This window comes from Nerophis ophidion, linkage group LG01, assembly GCF_033978795.1.
Source record: "Nerophis ophidion isolate RoL-2023_Sa linkage group LG01, RoL_Noph_v1.0, whole genome shotgun sequence".
Taxonomy (NCBI): Eukaryota; Metazoa; Chordata; class Actinopteri; order Syngnathiformes; family Syngnathidae; genus Nerophis; species Nerophis ophidion.
The window spans coordinates 90,656,155-90,682,356 of NC_084611.1; the positions used below are offsets into that span (position 1 = coordinate 90,656,155).

Here is a 26,202-nt window from a genome sequence, read left to right on the forward strand (position 1 = left end):
TATGTTGCCATGGAGACAGGTGTTTCATGTTGCCATGGACACAGTTAATTAGATGCTTAATGTTGCCATGGAGACAGTTAATTGTTTGTTTCATGTTGCCATGGAGACAGTTAATTATGTTTGTTTCATGTTGCCATGGAGACAGTTAATCAGGTGTGTTTCATGTTGCCATGGAGACAGTTAATCAGGTGTTTCATGTTGCCATGGAGACAGTTAATTAGGTTTGTTTCATGTTGCCATGGAGACAGTTAATCAGGTGTATTGCATGTTGCCATGGAGACAGTTAATCAGGTGTTTCATGTTGCCATGGAGACAGTTAATCAGGTGTGTTTCATGTTGCCATGGAGACATTTAATCAGGTGTGTTGCCATGGAGACAGTTAATCAGGTGTTTCATGTTGCCATGGAGACAGTTAATCAGGTGTTTCATGTTGCCAGGGAGACAGTTAATCAGGTCTTTCATGTTGCCATGGAGACAGTTAATCAGGTGTGTTTCATGTTGCCATGGAGACAGTTAATCAGTTGTTTCATGTTGCTATGGAGACAGTTAATCATGTGTGTTACATGTTGCCATGGAGACAATTAATCAGGTGTTTTAATGTTGCCATGGAGACAGTTAATCAGGTGTGTTGCATGTTGCCATGGAGACAATAAGGTGTTTTAATGTTGCCATGGAGACAGTTAATCAGGTGTGTTGCATGTTGCCATGGAGACAATAAGGTGTTTTAATGTTGCCATGGAGACAGTTAATCAGGTGTTTCATGTTGCCATGGAGACATTTAATCAGGTGTGTTGCCATGGAGACAGTTAATCAGGTGTTTCATGTTGCCATGGAGACATTTAATCAGGTGTGTTGCCATGGAGACAGTTAATCAGGTGTTTCATGTTGCCATGGAGACATTTAATCAGGTTTTTTATGTTGCCATGGAGACATTTAATCAGGTGTGTTGCCATGGTCAGTGAGGTGTGACATTTAATACAGCGTGCAGAGAGAGGTGAGCATCAGTCGGGGAGGAAAGGAGGCCAGTCCACGTCCACAGACTGAGGAGAGAAGAAGAAGAGGACATGTTGCAAAAGGACACAAGCAGACAAGGTACACTCCCTCACCTCCACATCCAACTCCAGGATGTCTGTGTCCGTGTGCAGGAGCTGACACAGATTAGGTTTAGTGCGCCCAAAGTCTCCGTGGACAAACTCCTTGATGTATCTGTCATGTAGCAGCTGAGGAGCAACACCTTTTTTAAATACGGTACAACATGGAACATTACAACAGGTGCAATGTAAGAAGAAGTTGCAATGTTGACCAACAACACAAAGTTGCAATGTTGACCAACAACACAAAGTTGCAATGTTGACCAACAACACAAAGTTGCAATGTTGACCAACAACACAAAGTTGCAATGTTGACCAACAACACAAAGTTGCAATGTTGACCAACAACACAGAGTTGCAATGTTGACCAACAACACAGAGTTGCAATGTTGACCAACAACACAAAGTTGCAATGTTGACCAACAACACAAAGTTGCAATGTTGACCAACAACACAAAGTTGCAATGTTGACCAACAACACAAAGTTGCAATGTTGACCAACAACACAAAGTTGCAATGTTGACCAACAACACAAAGTTGCAATGTTGACCAACAACACAAAGTTGCAATGTTGACCAACAACACAAAGTTGCAATGTTGACCAACAACACAAAGTTGCAATGTTGACCAACAACACAAAGTTGCAATGTTGACCAACAACACAAAGTTGCAATGTTGACCAACAACACAAAGTTGCAATGTTGACCAACAACACAAAGTTGCAATGTTGACCAACAACACAAAGTTGCAATGTTGACCAACAACACAAAGTTGCAATGTTGACCAACAACACAAAGTTGCAATGTTGACCAACAACACAAAGTTGCAATGTTGACCAACAACACAAAGTTGCAATGTTGACCAACAACACAAAGTTGCAATGTTGACCAACAACACAAAGTTGCAATGTTGACCAACAACACAAAGTTGCAATGTTGACCAACAACACAAAGTTGCAATGTTGACCAACAACACAAAGTTGCAATGTTGACCAACAACACAAAGTTGCAATGTTGACCAACAACACAAAGTTGCAATGTTGACCAACAACACAAAGTTGCAATGTTGACCAACAACACAAAGTTGCAATGTTGACCAACAACACAAAGTTGCAATGTTGACCAACAACACAAAGTTGCAATGTTGACCAACAACACAAAGTTGCAATGTTGACCAACAACACAAAGTTGCAATGTTGACCAACAACACAAAGTTGCAATGTTGACCAACAACACAAAGTTGCAATGTTGACCAACAACACAAAGTTGCAATGTTGACCAACAACACAAAGTTGCAATGTTGACCAACAACACAAAGTTGCAATGTTGACCAACAACACAAAGTTGCAATGTTGACCAACAACACAAAGTTGCAATGTTGACCAACAACACAAAGTTGCAATGTTGACCAACAACACAAAGTTGCAATGTTGACCAACAACACAAAGTCGCAATGTTGACCAACAACACAGAGTCGCAATGTTGACCAACAACACAGAGTCGCAATGTTGACCAACAACACAGAGTCGCAATGTTGACCAACAACACAAAGTCGCAATGTTGACCAACAACACAGAGTTGCAATGTTGACCAACAACACAAAGTTGCAATGTTGACCAACAACACAAAGTTGCAATGTTGACCAACAACACAAAGTTGCAATGTTGACCAACAACACAAAGTTGCAATGTTGACCAACAACACAAAGTTGCAATGTTGACCAACAACACAAAGTTGCAATGTTGACCAACAACACAAAGTTGCAATGTTGACCAACAACACAAAGTTGCAATGTTGACCAACAACACAAAGTTGCAATGTTGACCAACAACACAAAGTTGCAATGTTGACCAACAACACAAAGTTGCAATGTTGACCAACAACACAAAGTTGCAATGTTGACCAACAACACAAAGTTGCAATGTTGACCAACAACACAAAGTTGCAATGTTGACCAACAACACAAAGTTGCAATGTTGACCAACAACACAAAGTCGCAATGTTGACCAACAACACAAAGTCGCAATGTTGACCAACAACACAGAGTCGCAATGTTGACCAACAACACAGAGTCGCAATGTTGACCAACAACACAAAGTCGCAATGTTGACCAACAACACAGAGTTGCAATGTTGACCAACAACACAAAGTTGCAATGTTGACCAACAACACAAAGTTGCAATGTTGACCAACAACACAAAGTTGCAATGTTGACCAACAACACAAAGTTGCAATGTTGACCAACAACACAAAGTTGCAATGTTGACCAACAACACAAAGTTGCAATGTTGACCAACAACACAAAGTTGCAATGTTGACCAACAACACAAAGTTGCAATGTTGACCAACAACACAAAGTTGCAATGTTGACCAACAACACAAAGTTGCAATGTTGACCAACAACACAAAGTTGCAATGTTGACCAACAACACAAAGTTGCAATGTTGACCAACAACACAAAGTTGCAATGTTGACCAACAACACAGAGTTGCAATGTTGACCAACAACACAGAGTTGCAATGTTGACCAACAACACAAAGTTGCAATGTTGACCAACAACACAGAGTTGCAATGTTGACCAACAACACAAAGTTGCAATGTTGACCAACAACACAGAGTTGCAATGTTGACCAACAACACAAAGTTGCAATGTTGACCAACAACACAGAGTTGCAATGTTGACCAACAACACAAAGTTGCAATGTTGACCAACAACACAAAGTTGCAATGTTGACCAACAACACAAAGTTGCAATGTTGACCAACAACACAAAGTTGCAATGTTGACCAACAACACAAAGTTGCAATGTTGACTAACAACACAAAGTTGCAATGTTGAATCAAAATCAATGTTATGAATTATTGATTTATTTCATTAATTCACATTGAATTTTCACACTTTATATTTTTGGAGAAAATATTGCATAATTTGTTTTTTTGCCATGTTTTGACAAAAAGGGCAAAACATAAAATATATATTTGTAAAAACCTTTATATGGACAAAAAGATCTGAAGTTGATCTACAAATTTAAATGCAAATTTAAGTTTTTATAAACACTTTTATGAATGGGACCCCTTTAGTTCCCTAAGCATTTTAGTGTCGTTTTTTCAACTGTCATTGTTCAAAAAATAAAAATGAATCAAAATCAATGTTATGGATTATTGATCTATTTCATTCATTCACATTAAAATTTTTAGACTTTATATTTTTGGGGAAAATATTGCGTATTTTGTGTTTTTGCCATGTTTTGACAAAAAGGGCAAAACATAAAAAATATATATGTTTAAAAACCTTTATATGGACAAATAGATGTGAAGTTGATCTACAAATTTAAGCGCAAATATTAGTTTTTTTAAAGACTTATGAATGGGACACCTTTAGGTCCGTAAGCATTTCAGTGTCATTTTTCAACGATCATTGCACAAAAAATAATAATGAATCAAAATCAATGTTATAAATTATTGATCTATTTCATTTATTCACGTCAAATTTTTACACTTAAAATTTTGGGGGAAAATATTGTATATTTTTTGCCATGTTTTGACAAAAAGGGCAAAACATAAAACATATATTTTTAAAAACCTTTATATGGACAAATAGATCTAAAGTTGATCTACAAATTTAAGCGCAAATATTTTTTTTAAAGAGTTATGAATGGGACACCTTTAGGTCTGTATTTTAGTGTCATTTTTCAACAATCATTGCACAAAAAATAAAGATGAATCAAAATCAATGTTATGAATTATTGACCTATTTCATTTATTCACATCGAATTTTTACTATTTAAATTTTGGGGAAAAATATTGCATATTTTTTGTTTTTGCCATGTTTTGACAACAATGGCATAAAATAAAATATATTTTTTAAAACCTTTATATCTATGAAAATATCTAATCTAGATTTAAGCATTATTTTTTAAACAATTTTTACAACTAAGACCCTTTTGGGTCCCTGGGACCAAAAATATGAGCAGTGTAAAAAGTTAGGACACCCCTGGTGAAGTGAAGTGATTTATATTTATATAGCGCTTTTTCTCAAGTGACTCAAAGCGCTTTACATAGTGAAACCCAATATCTAAGTTACATTTAAACCAGTGTGGGTGGCACTGGGAGCAGGTGGGTAAAGTGTCTTGCCCAAGGACACAACGGCAGTGACTAGGTTGGCAAAAGCGGGAATCGAACCTGCAACCCTCAAGTTGCTGGCACGGCCACTCTACCAACCGAGCTAAACCGCCCCTGGTCTACGCTCCAGGCCAGGAGGCGGAGTCAGGATACGTGCCGGCCTGGGTCTTCAGCCGCAGGTGGAAGTGGTGCGAGTCCAGGAAGACGGCGCTCATGCTGTGGATGACTCGCCGTCGGACCGCCAGCGTGCGCCGGTGCAAGACCCTCAGGGGGGTCTTCTGGTCCACCGCCAGGTCCTGGCAAGACAAACGGGGCCAGTCGCACTCTAAAAAGTCTTCTTCCTGTTGGGACAGCTTACCTGCACGTGGTCCATGAAGGTGATGTCATCCGGCTGGATGGACTTCAGAGTCCACACCAAGGCTCTGTAGGACTTGGTCTTCTCCTCCTCGCCCTCCTTCATGCGGCTCATGGCGTCCCTGCACGCACACACACACAATGTAGTCCCTCCTCCTACTGGTTGAAGCAGGAAGTCCTCCTACCTGCTGACCATCTGCAGGTCCCTCACTCGGATCTTGTCAGAAGACTCGTTGATGGTCTGGAAAACAGGCGGTCACCATGACAACGTAACCAGCGAGGGAGGGGCGGGGCGGGTACCTGCTGAACTTTCTTCATGTGGTCAGGGCTCAGTCGGTTCCTGCGAGGGTTCAGCATCTCCACGGCGAAGGGGCGACCTGCAAGTGGATCGAGGGAGGGGTCAAAGGTCGTGCACGCCACGCAGCCTCCTCGCCTTTTACCGTTTCCCAGCGTGCGCACGTCCACGTCTTCCCTGCCCGACGAGGAGAAATTGAACCCTGCGGGAGACAAAAGGAGGGGTTATTGTGGGCGGGGTCTTCTGGCGAAGGCGTGTCCTCTAACGTCACCGTCAGCTCTGAAGGCGGCGAGGACGGGCGCGGCGATCAGCTCCTCCACCGACGACTCCATCCTGCGCTCGCCGTCGATGAGCCACGGCGTCTGCGGCAGACTGCGGCAGAACTTGTTGTAGCGCCCTGAGGGACACGGCGTTACCACAGAGCGGCCAGAAGACCGCGTGGCAGCCTCAACACCTACCCGCCACGAAGACCGCCACGTGGGCGCACTGGACGTCCTGCGGCGTGCAGCTGCTGCTCGCCCGTGATGGCGGCCATGGCGTGGATCTGAGCAGAAGTTGCGAGGTTGACACAGACGTACTTTTGGTACCCAGCAGAAGTAGTAAGTACACAGGAAGAAGTGTACATGATACTGGTACTCGGTAGATCCAAGTACACACTCACTTTAGAAACTTGGCGTCGGTGATCTTCTCCAGAGCTTTGACCACCGCCATCCTGGTGAACACCGACTGCAGGGAGAGTCACACGCCAGGTGCTTTTACTTTGAAACAGGAAGTGTGTCACGAGAGTTCCAGGACCGCTGGCACGTGCCCACGTTTCTTTTGTCCGCTTCGTTTGTGTGTGTGTGTGTATATAAATATATGTATAAAAAAAAAAAATATATATATATATATATATATATGTCTTGATTGGATTATCCAGAGAATAGTGCTTGATACCGTGGTAGAGCGCAATATGTAGGTGTGGGAAAAATCACAAGACTACTTCATCTCTACAGAACTGTTACATGAGGGGTTCCCTCAATCATCAGGAGATAATCTCCTGATGATTGAGGGAACCCCTCATGAAACAGTTCTGTAGAGATGAAGTAGTCTTGTGATTTTTCCCCACACCTACACATATACATATACATATATACATATATATATATATATATATATATATATATATATATATATATATATATATATATATATATATTAAGGATGCACCGAAATGAAAATTTGTGGCCGATGCCGAATAAAACTTAAACGCTTGGCCGAAGGCCGAATACCGAATAATGAATGCAGTTTTTCAAAAAAAAATGTTATATTGCATAAATAGCCTAGAATAAATATTTAGACATGTTTTTCAAATAAATTATTTTTTTATTGAATATTGACATTTTTTTAATATTCCAATAGCCTTTGCTTTTCAAAAAAAGCACAAAGTTTTTCATGTATATTAGGCCTTCAAACAAAAAATGCATTCCAAAAAAAAAATAAAGTGCATTAAAGTGGATAAACCCACAACAAATGAATTATTGTCCTTTTGGCAAAAGTCTGCTTAGCCACAGTAGATATGCTAATAATGTAAACAGAAGGCTCAAGTAAATCTCAATTAAGTGTGTGCTTGTAACCTCATACACTTATACAGGTAGCCTACACAACAGGCTAATAATGTAAACAGAGGCCCCACTAAATCTCAATAAGTGTGTGCTTGTAACCTCATACACTTATACAGGTACACAACATATCCCAACGTCACCGCGTCAAAAAATTGCGTCACACGCCACTATTCGGCCTTGTTTTTAACTCATTCCACCGAAGGCCGAATGTGGCTTTTTTTGCCATATTCGGCCGAATATATTCGGTTACCGATTAATCGGTGCATCCCTAATATATATATATATATATATATATATATATATATATATATATATATATATATATACATACATACATACATACATACATACACTTTAATTAAGGACAAATGAAATGTATTTTTTTAATGTTTATATTTTTATAATCATATAGACGTGTCATTCCTAATTTAAGTGTATTTTTTCTATTGTTTATATTTTTATACTAGACCAGGGGTAGGGAACCTATGGCTCTAGAGCCAGATGTGGCTCTTTTGATGACTGCATCTGGCTCTCAAATAAATCTTAGCTGACATTGCTTAACACGATAAGTAATGAATAATTCCTCTGGTAATCACAGTGTCAAAAATAACGTTCAAAATATAAAACATTCTCATGCATTTTCATCCATCCATCCGGTTTCTACCGCACCTGTTCAAGTAGTCGCATTAATGGTAAGAAGTATTTTATTTATTTTTGGTTAGCCTCTGAATAACAATGTTATTAAAAACAATAAGAGACTTATCATACTCTAAAAATGTTGGTGTTTCTTAAAAATGCACGCATATAGTTGTATTCAGTGTTAAAAAAATATATTATATCGCTCTTACGGAAATACTTTTAAAAATATTTAGCTTGTATGGCTCTCTCAGCCAAAAAGGTTCCCGACCCCTGTACTAGACATACATACACTTAAAATTAAGTAAAAATGAAATGTATTTTTTTCATGTTTATATTTTTATAATCATAAAGACATGTCATTCCTAATTTAAGTGTATTTTTTCTATTGTTTATATTTTTATACTAAATATACATACACTTAAAATTAAGTAAAAATTAAATGTATTTTTTTAATGTTTATATATTTTTTTAACCATATAGACATTTTATTCTTAAATAAGTGTATTTTTCTATTTATATTTTTACAACCATAAATACATTGAATTATTTCATTCAAGTGTAGTTTTACTTTTGTTTATATTTTTATAACCAAACATACATTTAATGCTTACTTAATTTAAGTGTATTTTTTTTATTGTTTATAATTTTTTAACCAAACATACATTTAATTTTAACTTAATTTTTGTGTATTTTTTATATTGTTTAAGCTTTTTATAACCATAAATACATGTCATTCTTACTTAATTTAAGTGTATTATTTCTATTGTTTATCATTTTTAACCATAAATATTACATTTGTGTATTTTTTCCATTTATATATTTACAACCACAAATACATTTAATTATTATTTTAAATGTATTGTTTCTATTATTTATCATTTTTTTAAACCACAAATAAACTTAGTTCTTACTTAATTTAAGTGTATTTTTCTATTGTTTATGTTTTTTTTAACTACAAATAAACATACTGTATTTCCTTGAATTGCCGCAGGATATATAGTATGCGCCTGCCTTGAATTACTGCCGGGTCAAACTCGCTTCGCAAAATAATTAGCGCATGCTTAGTATTACCGCAGGGTCAAACTCATGACGTCATGAGTGACACTTCCCCTGTCATCATTTTCAAAATGGAGGAGGCTGATTTCAATACCGGTAATTTGAAATCGCATAAAGGGAAGAAGATTAAGAGTTATTCAGTAGGATGTAAGGTCCAAGCTTACATCACACTCAATTTTTTACTGCATGCCTTTGGTAAGTGCCACAGTGAGAAGAGGTTTTAAAATAATTAGCGCATGCCTACTTTTACCACATGCCTTTGGTAAGCGCAGGAGAAGAGGTTTTAAATAAAATTAGCGCCCCAGCGGCAACTCAAGGAAATACGGTAGTTCTTACTTAATTTAAGTGTATTTTTTTCTATTTACATTTTTACAACCATAAATACATGTCATTCTTACTTAATTGAAGTGTATTTTTTGTATTGTTTATCATTTTTAACCATAAATACAATACATTTTTACTTAATTTTTGTGTATTTTTTCTATTTATATTTTTACAACCACAAATAAATTTAATTCTTAATTAATTTGAATTAATTTTCTCTGTTTTTCATTTTTTAACTATAAATACACACAATTAATTTTTACTTAATTTAAGTGTATTTTTTCTATTTACATTTTTACAACCATAAATACATGTCATTCTTACTTAATTGAAGTGTATTTTTTCTATTATTTATCATTTTTAACCATAAATACATTACATTTTTACTTAATTTTTGTGTATTTTTTCTATTTGTATTTTTACAACCACAAATAAATTTAATTCTTAATTAATTTGAATTTATTTTCTCTATTTTTCATTTTTTAACTATATATACACACAATTTTTACTTAATTTAAGTGTATTTTTTCCATTTATATTTTTACAACCATAAATACATCAATCAGTCAATGTTTATTTATATAGCCCTAAATCACAAGTGTCTCAAAGGGCTGCATGTAATTCGTACTTAATTTAAATGTATTTTTTATCATTTTGTAACTAATAGTAAATGTAATTCTTACTTAATTGATGTGTATTTTTTCTATTTATATTTTTACAACCATAAAAAATATACATTTTTACTTAATTTAAATGTATTTTTTCTATTGTTTATCATTTTTAACTATAAATACATTTAATTCTTACTTAATTTAAGTGTATTTTTTCTATTTATATTTTTACACCCATAAAAAATGCATTCTTACTTATTTAAATGTATTTTTTCTATTGTTTTTCATTTTTCAACTATAAATAAATGTAATTCTTACTTATTACTGTATTTTTTCTATTGTTTATATTATTGTAAGCATAAATACATGTAATTCTTACTTGATTGAAGTTTATGTGTTGTTGTATTGTTAAAATGCAATATATTTGAGGTGAGGAATTACAAACTGTGGGGTTCTGCACCACCTTATAGTATGTTTACGATAAAAATAATTATATTTATTCCCACCATTAGTGTAACAATTGTGTACATTTGAATAATTGTGATTCCAATGACTGCTACTATTGATGTTTCCTTGACAAAAAGGACGACAACAATGAGCTACTTCATGGCTGCCTTGGTGACACACCTGACGTGTCCTCACCTGCTTGTTCTTGGTGGCTTTGAAGCAGTCCGGGCAGCTGGTGGCGCTGGAAGAAAGGAGAACATTTACGGAGATGTTCTTCTCGGCGCGCTCCCGTGTCGCCGTGGCGACAGGCTGTGGACTCACAGGAAGTGGCAGTCTGCGTCTGTTTCCGGGTGAGTGAAGCCCACGCTGACCTCCAAGCCGCTCTGAGCAGGGGAAAAAAAAAAATCAGCCAAGTTACGCTGGAACGGACTTAGAATGAAACACACCTGTCAGACGTCACTCACCTTAGTTACCACGGCAACGCCCCCCAGCTCCTTGCCCAGCAAGTCCTGCATGATCCACTTGAAGGCCTCCTTCACCTGGACCACGTCGTCTTTGCCCAGCAGGCCACACTTGGCTCTGATGGTTCACACCACACTTTGAGGACCTGCACCTCCTCACCACACGTTATCGGCCAGGGTGTACCCTGCCTTCCACCCGATTGTAGCTAAGAAAGTCGCCGCATTCAATGCTACTCATGTTTACATCACTTTTACTGCAAATATCGCTTATCGACCTCCTTGACTGCTAATCGGTATGAATATCGGCCCAGGAAAAAAAGGTGTCGGTGGATCTTGAGTAGGGATGATACTCGAAACCGGTTTTCCGATAAGAAAAGAACCGAGTCCTCGGACTCGAACCCCTTTTTGATAACCGGTACCCGTTATCAAGACCACTATAGTAAAGAAAAAGACTTGGTTCTTTATTTGAATCCGTCCCGACCAGAATCACAAGAAAGGACGTCACGGAGCTCAATCATTAGGCGCAGATAACGAAAGCAGGAAAACAACGGACGGGAAAAAGCGCTCCAAGGTGTAACAAAGTTCAAAACGAAAGACATAAACCAATGAATAACTTTACTGAGAGATTTGATCAGGGTACAAACACATGAGCAACACTTTCACCACCAACCAGGCTAGCAACACACCTCCTTTACGGCAGCTGTCACAACCTTCTTAAAGCAACCGCAGCACATACATAAATATTACAGATGCACGGTTTGCGGTCTGATCCGTGGATAAACCGCGGGTCGGGCGGGTGACATGACGAAAACATTTATTTTAATTAGATTCGGGCGGATGGCGGTTGAACCATCCGGAAATATTTGATATGCATGGTTCTGGGATCGGAATCCTTTGCCATTCAAAGAGCCTTTTAAGACCCGTGTCATATAGCGAAGAACACAATTGGAGACGCTATTATTCTCTAGAACATGGGTGTCAAACTCTGGCCCGCGGGCCAAATTTGGCCCACCGTACAATTCAATTTGGCCCTTGAGGCGATATCAAATTAACATTAGAGCTGGCCCGCCGGTACTATTTGAATTGAAATATTCATTTCAAACCTGCACAGTACAAATAAACACAGGTTGTTTTTTTTTGTTGTTTTTTCTATAAAGGCACCGCCTTTAGCGTTGTCTACAATATGTTGTCACGTCCGCTTTTACTCCATACAAACAGCGTGCTGGCCACGTCACATGATATATGCGACTTGTACACACACTTACGTGAATGCCACGCATACTTGCTCAACAGCCATACAGGTCAGACTGAGGGTGGCCGTATAAACAACTTTAACACTGTTACAAATATGCGCCGCACTGTGAACCCACACCATACAAGAATGACTAACACATTTCGGGAGAACACCCGCACCGTAACACAACATAAACAGAACAAATACCCAGAAACCCTTGCAGCACTGACTACCACCAAAACCCGCCCATCTCATTATTATTTTATTTATTAGCCTGTGGAAAAATGTAATGTTGATATTTACCCCAGAAGGCTGTAAATAGAAAAGAGGCATTAAATATTTTATTTGAATTGTATTTATTTGACCTTTTTTTTTGTTTGTTTTTTTGAATGTTGATTTTGCACAATTAAGTTATTTAAGTATTGCTTGTTCCATATTCATTGTTCAAGCAAATCAGTGTAGCAAACTGAGCAATAATTAACAATTTATTCATGCACTTTCTCTTGTTACTTCAAAGCTTGAATGTTTGATTCATTCATTATTGTTATTTTATTTTCAGATTTATTATTAGCCCGTGGACAAAGTTTATTTTGATCTTTACCTCAGAAGGCTGCAAATAGAAAAGAGGCAGTCAATTTTTATTAAAATTTTATTTGATATGCCATTGATATTTTTCAATTATTATTATTATAATTTGAAACCCGATTTTTGCATGTCACTATAAAGTTATATAAGCCTTGCTTGTTCAATATTCAATGCAAAACTTGTTTGGGTCCCTATTAAAAGGTTAATTTGTTCAACCCTTGACCCGTGGCTTTGTTCAGTTTAAAATGTTGGCCCACTCTGTATTTGGGTTTGACACCCCTGCTCTAGAATGACTGCCGGCAGTCACCCAGATAATAAGTATTAGGGTGTGCTATGAAGTCGTTGGCTTTGTCGCCTTCTACAAGATGTACGATCTGCTTGTCAGTCCAGCATCATGTTGTGTGTGGCTTCCGCGGCAACACGCACACGACTGCAAGGCATACTGGGTGACACAGAGTACACTAATGGTTGAGATATAATCAATTTTAACCCTCTTAGTAATATGCGCCACGCTGTGAAGCCACACCGATTAAGAACGACAAACACATTTCGGGAGAACATCCTCACAGTAACACAACATAAACGCAACACAACAAATACCCAGAATCCTTAGTATTCATGACACTTCCTGACTATTTTATACACTCCCACGCCCCCAACCCCGCCCACCTTACAGACGCTGCTAGCAAACTTACCCATGTGTTTGTCAATCTTGTATTGTGTGGCTTCACAGCGTGGCGCATATTAGTAAGTGTTAAAGTTGTTTATATCACAACCATCAGTGTACTCTGTATCACCCAGTATGCCTTTCAATCTTGTACGTGTAATCGCGGAGGCTGCACACAACATGTTGCCCGACCAACAATCGGTTCGTACATGTTGTTGAAGGTGTCTAAGGCAATGGCTTCACAGCACGCCCATATTCTTGTCATCAGGATGAACGCTATTGGATAGTCGCTAGAACGTTAGCGGCTCCAATTGTCTTCATTACTCTGTGAAACAGGTTTAAATAGCTCTGTGAGTGGTAAAGGTGGCCGACCTCTGATGTATTTCAGCGGGCGGTTGGCGGGCGGGTACGGTCCCGATACTAGGATGTAGGAGGTACTAGGATGACAGGGGATGCAAAACAATAACAGTGCAATACGTTTTCTTAACATGGTCACTACTGCCTACTTTGTCTTGTTATATTCTTATTTTACTGTTATATTGTTATTCCCATTGTTGCTTTTTATTTTTTTATTCTAATTGTAATATTTCTCTATTTTGTTTCCATTTAAACCCCCATTATTTACTTTTTACTTTTATTTAAATTGATCTCAACTCTGTACACTGCTGCTGGAATTTTAATTTTCCTGAAGGAACTCTCCTGAAGGAATCAATAAAGTACTATCTATCTATCTATCTGATAAAATGTTGGATTGGGTGGACTGTGGGTGGATGACGACTTTGGTGACGCGGTTGCGGATGATATAATTGCCTATCCGCGCATCTCTAATATATATATATATATATATACAACATATCCCCCTTTTTTAACTGTTGTTTTTCTTCCCTTGTAAACAAAGCAACATCAAACTGTATATGTGTTGTCAGTCTAATTATAAATAATGCAGACGAGGCGTGTTGGCGGAGTTCTTGGCGTTTACTGCCGGTTGACGACATGTAACAACACTTTTCGGGGTTACCGCGCATGCTCCTCACTCCCGTTGCAAGCTGGGTAGTGTAGTCGTTATATTCCCTAGCTCATAAAGAAATAGTCTTAACTCATCAAAGTGTATTTCTTTTTTTAGCTTTAACTTTTCATATTTTAGCATTGTAGCCACATTTGCAAACAACTTTTCTCTTCATAGAATTATCTTTCAATAAAGAAATAAAGTGCAAAAATGTCAAAGCATCATAACAAACAGTTATGTCAAATAGTAGCAGAAGTGCACTTTCTGGAGAGCTGTATTATTTTCAGTTTTGTGCCCATGGGACTGATTTTATTTAACACTATATTATTATTTATACACCTATAGTGATCACAGAGACAGGTTGTTTTTGTGTTACTGTATACATTTGTTTTTCTGAAAAATCCCACTTATTATACTTTGGGTAACAACAGTCAATATTTATTTATTTTTTATTTTTTTTTTAGGGGGGGGCAACAGTCAATATCTATTAGAATTTATTTTTTTCTTATAGAATAAAAGTGAGCTTTTGTTAAACCAAATATTGTTTTTTTTTCCCATGTGGGCCAAAATGTAAAACGGAACAAAGCCGCGGACCAAAGTTGAACACATTAACCTTTTAATAAGGAACCAAACAAGTTTTGCATTGAATATTGAACAAGCAAGGCTTATATAACTTTATAGTGACATGCAAAATCCAGTTTCAAATAATAATAATAATAATTAAAAAATATCAATGGCATATCAAATAAAATTTAAATACAAATTTAATGCCTCTTTTCTATTTGCAGCCTTCTGAGGTAAATATCAAAATATATTGAAGCGTCCCGGAAGAGTTAGTGCTGCAAGCGGTTCTAGGTAATTGTTCTGTTGTGTTCATGTTATGTTACAGTGCAGATGTTCTCCCGAAATGTGTTTGTCATTCTTGTTTGGTGTGAGTTCACAGTGTGGCGCATATTTACAACAGTGTTTATACGGCCACCCTCAGTGTGACTTGTATGGCTGTTGACCAAGTATGACTTGCATTCACTTATGTGTGTATTAGCCGCATATATTATGCGAGTGGGCCTGCACGCTGTTTGCATGGAGGAAATGCGGACGTGACGACAGGTTGTAGAGAATGCTAAAGGCCCTCAATATTGTTGTCCGGGTAAAAATCGGGAGAATGCTTACCCCGGGAGATTTTCGGGAGGGGCACTGAACTTCGGGAGGATTGGCAAGTGTGAGAAAGTGAGGTGTCACAGTGGCACCGCTGCTGTGTAATAACGGCGGGCCAGCTGTAATGTTAATTTGATATTGCGATTACACGGCGGGCCAGAGTTTGACACCCATGATGTACAACAACCTATCTGGACTCGATAAGAGAATCGATAAAGAATTGGTTCGATAAGAGGATTCGCTTGGGATGTTTTCCTGCTGGCTCTGCTGTCAACGGGACTCTCGCTGCTGTGTTTGATCCGCTTTGGACTGGACTCTCGCGACTGTGTTGGATCCATTATGGATTGAACTTTCACAGTATCATGTTAGACCCGATCGACATCCATTGCTTTCCTCCTCTCCAAGGTTCTCATAGTCATCATTGTCACCGACGTCCCACTGGGTGTGAGTTTTCCTTGCCCTTATGTGGGCCTACCGAGGATGTCGTAGTGGTTTGTGCAGCCCTTTGAGACACTAGTGATTCAGGGCTATATAAGTAAACATTGATTGATTGGTTGATTGATAATAGGCTTGAACTCCATAATTTCTTATCAAACATCATCCCTAATCTTGAGTCCTTACCTTACTTGCTCTTTCATGTGAAGCCAGCAGGTGTGCTGCACATTCAAACACAGAAAGAGGCGTCACAATTAAACACACACACGCACGAACAAACACACACACACGCATACGGACACTGACCTCGCGCACACACAGCTGAGCAGGCAGAGAGATGGACAGGACCAAAGAGTCCACCTCGTAGTTTTCCTTGGTCACCGCATCAGCGATCTGCATGGACGTGACAAGCAGGCGTCCGTATTTGTGTTTTTTTTCCCTCAACGCTTTCAGTTGTGCGCACCTTGACGGCCTGAGGGAGGTCGCTCAGGTGCTGCAGGACGCCCAGGCACAGCACGCACACGCTGGCCTCCTCCGCAACTTCCACTTTCGCTCTCTTCTCCGCCGGCTCTCCTGAATCGTCGTTCTCCTCCGGCGCCGCCGATTCGCGGCTGGCGTCGTCGTCGTCCGCCTCGACAAAAGCGCGAAGCTGCTGGAGTGTGTCCTGCAACGGAGCAGGAGTCAGGACCGCGGACGCGTCTTCTTCGGGTGTCAGTGTGAGGCCGCTCACCTGCCGGCGCTGCCTGTAGACGGCCGGGACGCTGATGCAGCAGAATCGGAGCACGCAGCGAGCGCAGCATCCCGCCGCCAGCATCTTCTTGATGATGATCTTGTCTTTCTCCTTCAGAGGCAGCATCACTTCACCTTGCAGCTGTGGAAATATTAACATCTCCATTATTCATCACTATGAGTAGCACATTGTTTAAATCAACAATTGCATGTTGATTTAAACTACATTATAGTAGCCCATCCATCCATTTTCCTTTCGGGGTCACACGGGGCGCTGGTGCCTATCTCAGCTGCAATCGGGCGGAACGCGGGGTACACCAGGGCCAACACAAATAGACAGACGACATTCACACTCAAATTCAGACTTTGTTTGTGGAAATCATAAATAAAAACAGAATAGAAAGATTTGCGAATTATTTTCAACGTTCCGGGTGTTGTTGATAAAATGGCGTTGGCTTTGCATAGTAGAGTTTTAACTGGCACTTGCAGATGTAGCGACCAACTGTAGACATTTGAGTCCCATCTTAAAACTCATTTGTATACTCTAGCCCTTAAAGGGGAACATTACCACAATTTCAAAAGGGTTAAAAACAATAAGAATCAGTTCCCAGTGGCTTGTGTTTTTTTTAAAAATTTTACCGGTCACGGAATATCCCTAATTAAAACTTTAAAGTGCCTTATTTTCGCTATCTTCGAAACCACTATCCATTTCCCTGTGACGTCATACAGTGCTGCCAATACAAACAACATGGCGGTTACCGCAGCAAGATATAGCGACATTAGCTCGGATTCAGACTCGGATTTCAGCGGCTTAAGCGATTCAACAGATTACGCATGTATGGAAACAGATGGTCGGAGTATGGAGGCAGATAGCGAAAACGAAATTGAAGAAGAAATTGAAGCTATTGAGCGAATAGCTATTGACGCTATTCGGCCATAGCGTGGGTGTACCTAATGAAGTGGCCATAGCATGGCTGCCTTATTAGCATCGCCGGTAAAATGTGCAGACCTAACGATCAGGACTTTCGCATCTTGGGACACTGGAGCAACTTAAATCCGTCGATTGGTAAGTGTTTGTTTCGCAATAAATGTGGGTATTTAGTTTCAAATGTACATACAGCTAGCGTAAATAGCATGTTAGCATCCCTTTTTATACCAGTTTCTTTTCTTTTTCTCCTCTGTCCCCCTCTCCCTTGTGAAGGGGGTATAGGGGGGGACACAGGTCCGGTGGACATGGATGAAGTACTTGCTGTCCAGAGTCGGGACCCAGGATGGAGCGCTCGCCTGTCTATCAGTTGGGGACATCTCTGCACGGCTGATCCGTCTCCGCTTGGGATGGTTTCCTGCTGGCTCCACTATGGACGGGACTCTCGCTACTATATTGGATCCACTTTGGACTGGACTCTCACCGTTATGTTAGATCCACTATGGATTGGACTTTCACAATATCATGTTAGACCCGCTCGACATCCATTGCTTTCAGTCCCCTAGGGAGGGGGGGCGGTCCTCTCTAAGGTTTCTCATAGTCATCATTGTCACTGTCTTTTTCCTTGCCCTTATGTGGGCTCTGTACCGAGGATGTTGTTGTGGTTTGTGCAGCCCTTTGAGACACTTGTGATTTAGGGCTATATAAATAAACATTGATTGATAGTTACTGACAGTGTTTTTCAGCCAATCCCCCAGGAAACAGGCAAACATGCAAACTCCACACAGAAAGATCCCGAGCAAGGGATTGAACTCAGGACTACTCAGGACCTTTGTATTGTGAGGCACATGTACTAACCCCCGCACCACCGTGCTGCCTTCTCCAAAAACACTATGAAAAACATTTGTACCACAATAGTTTTTCACCACAACTTGATTTGCTTTTGAATTATATAAGAATAATGTGATAAATATTAAAATACTGCGCCTCAAACTAAAATTGCCATTTTGGTTTGATTCTTTAGGTCAGTGTTTTTTGACCTTTTTAGAGCCAAAGCACATTTTTTGTGTTTTAAAAATATGGAGGCACGCCACCAGCAGAAATGTATTAAAAACAAACTCAATTGATGGTAAAAAGTGGTTGTCACAATTGTTGGATATGACTTTAAAGCATAAGCAAGCATGCATGACTATAGCTCTTGTCTCAAAGTAGGTGTACTGTCACCACCTGTCACATCACACCCTGACTTATTTGGAGGTTTTTGCCGTTTTCCTGTGTGTAATGTTCTACTTCTTGTCTTGCACTCCTATTTTGGTGGCTTTTTCTCTTTTGTTGTTATTTTCCTGTAGCAGTTTCATGTCTTCCTTTGAGTGACATTTGCTGCATCTACTTTTGTTTTAGCAATCAAGAATATTTCAGTTGTTTTTGTCCTCCTTTGTGGGGACATTATCGATTGTCATGTCATGTCTTTGCTTCCCAGTAAGTATTTGCTGTCGTCCAGCATTGTGTTTTTGTTTACTTTGTAGCCAGTTCATTTTTAGTTTTGCTTTGCATAGCCTTCCCTAAGCTTCAATGTCTTTTCTTAGGGGCACTCACATTTTGTTTAGTTTTGGTTTAAGCAGTAGACACCTTTTTTTACCTACACACTGCCTTCCGCTGTTTCCGACATCTACAGAGAAATTAGCTACCGGCTGCCACCTACTGATATGGTAAATGGGTTGTACTTGTATAGCGCTTTTCTACCTTTTATTCATTTTTGCCATTTTTAATAAAAAGTAGTGTAAAGTTCTTACTTATATCTGTCAGTAAACTTGCTATGAAAGTGCTAAAACATACTGGTGTAGTGAGTTTACATTATTCACCCAAGGAACTTTAGTTACTTCTTTTTCACGGGACACATTTCCGACATTGTTGTTGCACTAGTGACCCACGGATGAGGAGATGCTGCTCCGTTATTGATTGAAGTAAAGTTTGAATGTCATTAAAACAGTTAGCACCATCTTTTGACACTTCTTCCACTCCCGTCCTTGCACGCTACACCACTACAACAACAATGACGGGGAGAAGACGCTGTCGGAGGTGAGCCATGTAAATAAGACCGCCCACAAAACTGCCACCTACTGACATGGAAGAGTATTACACGGTTACTCTGCCCAGCTCTAAACAGCACCGACACTCAACAACAACACATCATTTGCAGACTATAATTACTGGTTTGCAATAAATATTTATAACACAAATAGGTGAAAAGAGATAATCTCCCATGGCACAGCAGACTGTATCTCACGAAAAACACTACTTTAGGTTATAGTTCACACTGGCGTACTTTACTACATTGAACTCAGCTAATTGAATGTTTTTTGTTGTGTCAAAAACAGTATAAAGCGGAGAAATTGTATACTTCTAAAAACTGAATTTGGCTTGGTTGCATACGTTATAGTGGTCAAGTTAGTGCTTAAGGAGCACTTTTAGAAAGTGGGCCTGGTCAGTCAGGAGTGCAAATGTGTGGAAGTCAGTATCAGCGGAGGTTCAACTGGTCACAACTTACAAGGCCTTCACAAAAAATGTTTAAAATGTGGTTTATTAACGCCGACAGCACTAAAAGATGAGCCTGTTTTGATGCTAAGATAAATGTTATGTTGTATTTTTTTTTCTTTATCATATCGTATATGTTTTGTGTGCTTTTTTCTTATATTTCTCTTTTTTTCTTGGAAATTGTAATTTGACTTTCTTTTTTACATCATGGCCAGGGGACTACAGATGAAAACTAGCCTTTTAGCTTATTTTTGTTTTTTTTTAACCATGTGTAGTTATGTATTTTATGAAATTGCATTTTCCATCCATCCATTTCCTACCGCGTGTCCCTTTTCCCCTTTGAAATAAACTAACCTTAATCTTGAATTACTACCTGAATTAAATGGAAAAATCCTCTAAAAAAATATTTTAATGTAGCCAAAGAGTGCGTATAGAGAAAAGAAACAAGTTTCATTAGGACACGTATGTTATTTGTTTTGGTTTATGTTTATGAGCATTTATTTATGTTTATGTTTAATTAGCATCATCGTGGCTGCAGCTAAGCTAGCTTGGCTAACACTGACCGTTTGCGACGACGAGCCTCCAGCAAAGGTTGCCAAATATGACGCTGACGAACAAGCAAAAAGGGAGCGAATCCCAAACTTATCCGCGAATATATTTTTACAAAAAATACTTTTTTAACAGCGCTCCAAACATTTCAATCCAAACCTGATTCCTCTCTGTTTGACACCGACCAGGCATACTTAATCGAATCGGAAGCATCGTCCTTTTCAATTCAGCGATAAACCGTCACAAAAAAAATAAATAAGAAATAAAGTGTAACCTATATCTATGGACTTTGCCTCTTTGTGATGTTAAGTTCTTTTTATAATAATAATAATAATAATACCTTTTATTTGGTATAGCGCTTTCCTGAGCACTTTAAAGACGCATTACAGGATTAAAAAAATAAAGTATAAAACTGTTTAAAGTAATAACTTAAAATACAGGAAATATAAAAGCAGTACATTGTAAAAAAAACATAATAATACAGGACAATTACAAGACAGGACATTACAAGACACAGAACACAGGCAACATAAGCTGTTATTACAGTTTATGCCTTGAGCTCTTATTTTGAAGGCACCAAGACCGGAAGTAGTGACACGTTGTGGTGAAGCGGAGATTTTTAAAAACAAACGAAATAAAGTGGTCCTTTTGTAAAACTGGAGCTTCTGTTGTTTGTTATTTTGCAGTTTTATACAGTATAGGCGACGTATATAATCCATCATTGGTGGCAGCGGTGGGATTCGAACCCACGTCTCCGAATATGTAACCTTTTTTATGAATTGATTTACCATGAATTGATTAACGTGGACCCCGACTTAAACAAGTTGAAAAACTTATTGGGGTGTTACCATTTGGTGGTCAATTGTACGGAATATGTACTGAACTGTGCAATCTACTAATAAAAGTATCAATCAAAATCAAAGACCTGCCTCTTTGTGACGTTAAAGTTCCTGTTATAAGCCGTTATACAGCGTATGCCTTGAGCTCTTATTTTGAAGGTGCAAAGAGCGGAAGTGGTAAGACGTTGTGGTGGAGCGGAGTTTTTACAAAACAAACGAAATAAAGTGGTCCTCGTGTAAAACTGGAGACTCTGTGTTTGTCTAGGCGACATAGGGACGGCGTGGCGCAGTGGGGAGAGTGGCCGTGCGCAACCCGAGGGTCACTGGTTCAAATCCCACCTAGAGCCAACCTCGTCACGTCCGTTGTGTCCTGAGCAAGACACTTCACCCTTGCTCCTGATGGGTGCTGGTTGGCGCCTTGCATGGCAGCTCCCTCCATCAGTGTGTGAATGTGTGTGTGAATGGGTAAATGTGGAAGTAGTGTCAAAGCGCTTTGAGTACCTTGAAAGTAGAAAAGCGCTATACAAGTACAACCCATTTATTATTTATTTTATTTATTTATATTTAAACCCTCTGTTACCTTGTTGGCAGCGGTGGGATTCGAACCCACGCCTCCGAATATGTAACCTATTCTTATGGACTTGTCTCTTTGTGATATTAAATTCGTGTTATAAGCCGTTTACAACAGGGGTGCCCACACTTTTTCTGCAGGCGAGCTACTTTTCAATTGACCAACTCGAGGGGATCTACCTCATTTATATATATCATTTATATTTATTTATTTATGAAAGAGACATTTTTGTAAACAAGTTAAATGTGTTTAATGATAATACAAGCATGTGTAACACATATAGATGTCTTTCTTCCACGAAGACAAGAATATAAGTTGGTGTATTACCTGATTCTGATGACTTGCATTGATTGGAATCAGACAGTAATGATGATAACGCCCACATTTTCAAATGGAGGAGAAAAAAAGTTGTCCTTTCTGTACAATACCACATGAAAGTGGCTGGTTTTTGGCATCTAATTCATCCAGCTTCCATACACTTTACAAGAAAAACATTGGCGGCAAATTCCGTAGCTTGCTTGATTGACATTCACGGCACCCGAGGGTCTTGTGAGATGACGCTGGCTGCTGCCAGTTCATTATTATGAAAAAATGACAGAGAGGAAGGCGAGAAACACTTTTTATTTCAACAGACTTTCGCGCCGTCCCTTCCGTCAAAACTCTAAAGGCCGACTGCACATTTCCTATCTTCACAATAAAAGCCCTGCTTCATGCTGCCTGCGCTAACAAAATAAGAGTCTCGGAAAGCTGGCGTGCACAAGTGATGTGCACGCCAGCTTTCTGAGGGATCGCTTGTGCACGCCAGTTTTCCGAGACTCTGTATTTAGTTAGCGCAGGCAGCATGAAGCAGGGCTTTTATTGTGAAGATAGGAAATGTGCAGTCGGCCTTTAGAGTTTTGACGGAAGGTATGGCGCGAGAGTCTGTTGAAATAAAAAGTGTTACAGGGTTACAATCTTTTTTTTATTCAGGGTTAAAATATTTTTGTAATTTTTCAATAAGTCTGAAAAATAGCAATTGTCTTTTTCCCTTTCGTTCTCGCTCGCACTCTGGCTCCAACCCCAAACCCGTCCCTCCTCCTGGCTGCTGCTTAAAAACAGAGCGAGAGGTGATTAGATTACAAGGCCCAGGTGGGAACATCTACACTCCTGTCGCTGATTTCGAGGCCGGTCCTGGCAACACCGTAATAAAAAGTGTTTCTCGCCTTCCTCTTTGTCATATTTTCATAATAATGATCTTGCAGCAGCCAGCGTCATCTCACAAGACCCTCCGGTACCGTGAATGTCATTTAAGTGACGTCTTGGTGAAGATTGATGATCACTAATTTTTAGGTCTATTTTTTTTTCAAAGCCTGGCTGGAGATCGAATGGTAGCTCGCGGTCGACGTAATGGGTACCCCTGGTTTACACAGCGTATGCCTTGAGCTCTTATTTTGAAGGCGCAAAGAACGGAAGTGGTGGAGCGGAGTTTTTAAAAACAAACGCTGCACCACAAAAAAAAGTTACAGTAGTAAGTTTTTAATTAATATGCACTTTTAATGACATTAAAAAATAATATACGTGTTTTAAAGTTATTTTTTTCAAAACAAAGTCTGTACGTCCGGTGCTCGACTACTACTCTCTGACGACGTCATCACTGTGCGCCCTCTTCTTAACTCCTCCCCCCTCGGCTTCTGGAAGCTTCCGAAGGCGTACAAGGTGGACTTCACAAAATCCACTTTCATCCTAAATCAAGGCGTCCGGATTCATCTTCAGAACACATCGGTGCCGTTCTGAAGTGACCGTCCGACATCTTCCGCCGGTTATTAAGTCGCGATGCCCGCGGCGATGGCTGTACCGAAGGCTTCAAACGGAGGCAAATACAAAGGAGGGGCGTATGTGGACCGCGACAAGCCGGCCCAGATAAGATTCAGCAACATTTCTGCTGCCAAAGGTAAATAAAAGTAGTACTAGAAGGAACTACAGGACAATAACCGTGACGTCATATACCCGGGCGTGAATGTGCATTTGTGGATGTACTAATGGCCGTCTGACGTGTGATTGACAGCTGTTGCTGACGCCATCAGAACCAGCCTGGGCCCCAAAGGAATGGACAAGATGGTCAGTGAACGCACCACGGCGTCCTGCTCGCTGCTAACATCAGTCTGACCACGCCTGCTTCTTCTTTCAGATCCAGGACGAGAAAGGTGACGTGACCATCACCAACGACGGGGCCACCATCTTGAAGCAGATGCAGGTGCTCCACCCCGCCGCCAAGATGGTAGGTTCCTTCTCGGTTGGTGAAAATATCCGTAATGTCGATACCACGCCGACGGCAACACACAAAGAACGATTCCTGCTTTTTTCCAGTGTCGTCTGTAACAAATACAGTAATTTTTCCTTAGTCTCCGCGTGTGCGCACTGAGTCAGAACCAAAGACCGTTGTCCTAAAAAGTCAAGTGTTTCCGCACGTACCGTATTTTCTGGACCATAGGGCGCACCGGATTATAAGGCGCACTGTCGACGAGCCAGTCTATTTTCATACAAAAGGCGGACCGGATTATAAAGTGCTATAAAGGCCTCCTGAAACCCACTACTACTGGACACGCAGTCTGATAGTTTATATATCAATGATGAAATTTTAACATTGAATCACGTGCTAATACGGCCAGTTTAGTTTACTAAATTGCAATTTTAAATTTCACTCTGAAGTATCCTGCTGAAACGTCGCGGTATGATGACGCATGCGCGAGATGTCACGCATTGTAGAGGACATTTTGTTCCAGCACCGTTCCCAGCTATAAGTCGTCTGTTTTCATCGCATCATTCCACAGTGTTCCGGACATCTGTATTGCTGAATCTTTTGCAATTTGTTAAATGAATAATGGAGACATCAAAGAAGAAAGCTGTAGGTGGGAAGCGGTGTAGTGAGGCAGCCTTTAGCAACACAAACACAGCCAGTGTTTCATTGTTTACATTCCCGAAAGATGACGGTGAAGCTTTACTATGGAACAGAGCGGTCAAGCGAACACGGTTGGATTGGACCACACACACAAAGTAATAATAATAATAATAATGGATTAGATTTATATCGCGCTTTTCTATTGTTAGATACTCAAAGCGCTCACAGAGAAGTTGGAACCCATCATTCATTCACACCTGGTGGTGGTAAGCTACATCTGTAGCCACAGCTGCCCTGGGGTAGACTGACGGAAGCGTGGCTGCCAGTCTGCGCCTACGGCCCCTCCGACCACCACCAATCATTCATTCATCATTCATTCACCAGTGTGAGCGGCACCGGGGGCAAGGGTGAAGTGTCCTGCTCAAGGACACAACGGCAGCGATTTGGATGTCAATAGAACCTGCAACCCTCAGGTTTCTGGCATGGCCGCTCTACCCACTACGCCATGCCGCCCCAAAGTACAGTGTATTATGCAGCGATCATTTCGAAAGATCATGTTTCGAAGAGGGTCCCCTGCGAAGGGCAGAGATGGGCATCGCCACCACCCGTCGACTGGTGCTGAAGAAAGGTGCGGGGCCGACATTCAGGTTGAACAGGTACGACCATATAATCTCACTAAAACACTAGTAACACAATAAGCAGATGAGGGATTTTCCAGAATTATCCTAGTAAATGTGTCTAATAACATCTGAATCGCTCCCACTGTATAGTCTTTTTTTTTTTTTTTTTTCTCCCTAGTCCTTCACTCACTTTCCTCATCCACGAATCTTTCATCCTCGCTCAGATTAATAGGGAAATCGTCGCTTTCTCAGTCCGAATCGCTCTCGCTACTGATGGCCATGATAGTAAACAATTTGAGGATGTGAGGAGCCCTCACACCGGTGACGTCATGCGCACATCGTCTGCTACTTCCGGCACAGGCAAGGATTTATTAGTTACCAAAAGTTACGAACTTTATCGTCGATGTTCTCTACTAAATCCTTTCAGCAAAAATATGGCAATATCGCGAAATGATCAGGGACGGCGTGGCGC

General features: G+C 40.0%; 2 protein-coding genes across 5 annotated transcripts in view; one reads left to right on the top strand and one right to left on the bottom strand.

Moving 5' to 3' along the window:
- Positions 1–496: 496 nt before the first annotated feature.
- pus10 (pseudouridine synthase 10) lies at positions 497–21,031 on the bottom strand. Of its 4 annotated transcripts, none has more exons than XM_061915781.1 (18): positions 20,982–21,031; positions 16,815–16,955; positions 16,548–16,748; positions 16,391–16,477; positions 16,271–16,305; positions 11,006–11,120; positions 10,863–10,924; positions 10,737–10,782; positions 6,522–6,586; positions 6,319–6,404; positions 6,132–6,257; positions 5,866–6,062; positions 5,751–5,806; positions 5,570–5,687; positions 5,365–5,507; positions 1,107–1,206; positions 955–1,040; positions 497–512 (listed from the first exon to the last, which is right to left on the bottom strand). In XM_061915781.1, exons 1-17 carry the CDS (start codon positions 21,012–21,014, stop codon positions 1,002–1,004), a joined length of 1,650 nt encoding a protein of 549 aa, XP_061771765.1. In that variant the 5' UTR covers positions 21,015–21,031; the 3' UTR covers positions 497–512; positions 955–1,001. The 4 variants fall into 4 exon arrangements, with proteins under 4 accessions (XP_061771765.1, XP_061771784.1, XP_061771759.1 ...); XM_061915800.1 differs by lacking the exon at positions 497–512 and having other exon boundaries at positions 818–1,040; positions 5,866–5,942; positions 6,006–6,062; XM_061915775.1 differs by lacking the exon at positions 497–512 and having other exon boundaries at positions 818–1,040.
- Positions 21,032–23,863: 2,832 nt separating this feature from the next.
- Positions 23,864–26,202, top strand: part of cct4 (chaperonin containing TCP1, subunit 4 (delta)) — a 10,784-nt gene continuing 8,445 nt past the window's right edge. The window contains exons 1-3 of the mRNA XM_061915812.1: positions 23,864–24,162; positions 24,277–24,329; positions 24,400–24,489. Of these exons, the coding sequence (XP_061771796.1) occupies positions 24,045–24,162; positions 24,277–24,329; positions 24,400–24,489 (261 nt within the window). The 5' untranslated portion in view covers positions 23,864–24,044. The remainder of the gene's footprint in view (positions 24,163–24,276; positions 24,330–24,399; positions 24,490–26,202) is intronic.

Bases quoted from the DNA above. Each gene is read 5' to 3' on its own strand.
- pus10 (XM_061915781.1), bottom strand. From the start codon at position 21,014: ATGCCTGGTCGGTGTCAAACAGAGAGGAATCAG. The intron at 16,478-16,547 runs GTGCGCACAACT...ACGTCCATGCAG, and splicing joins ACCTCCCTCAGGCCGTCAAG to ATCGCTGATGCGGTGACCAA. The intron at 1,041-1,106 runs GTGAGGGAGTGT...TTCTCTCCTCAG, and splicing joins TCCTGGAGTTGGATGTGGAG to TCTGTGGACGTGGACTGGCC.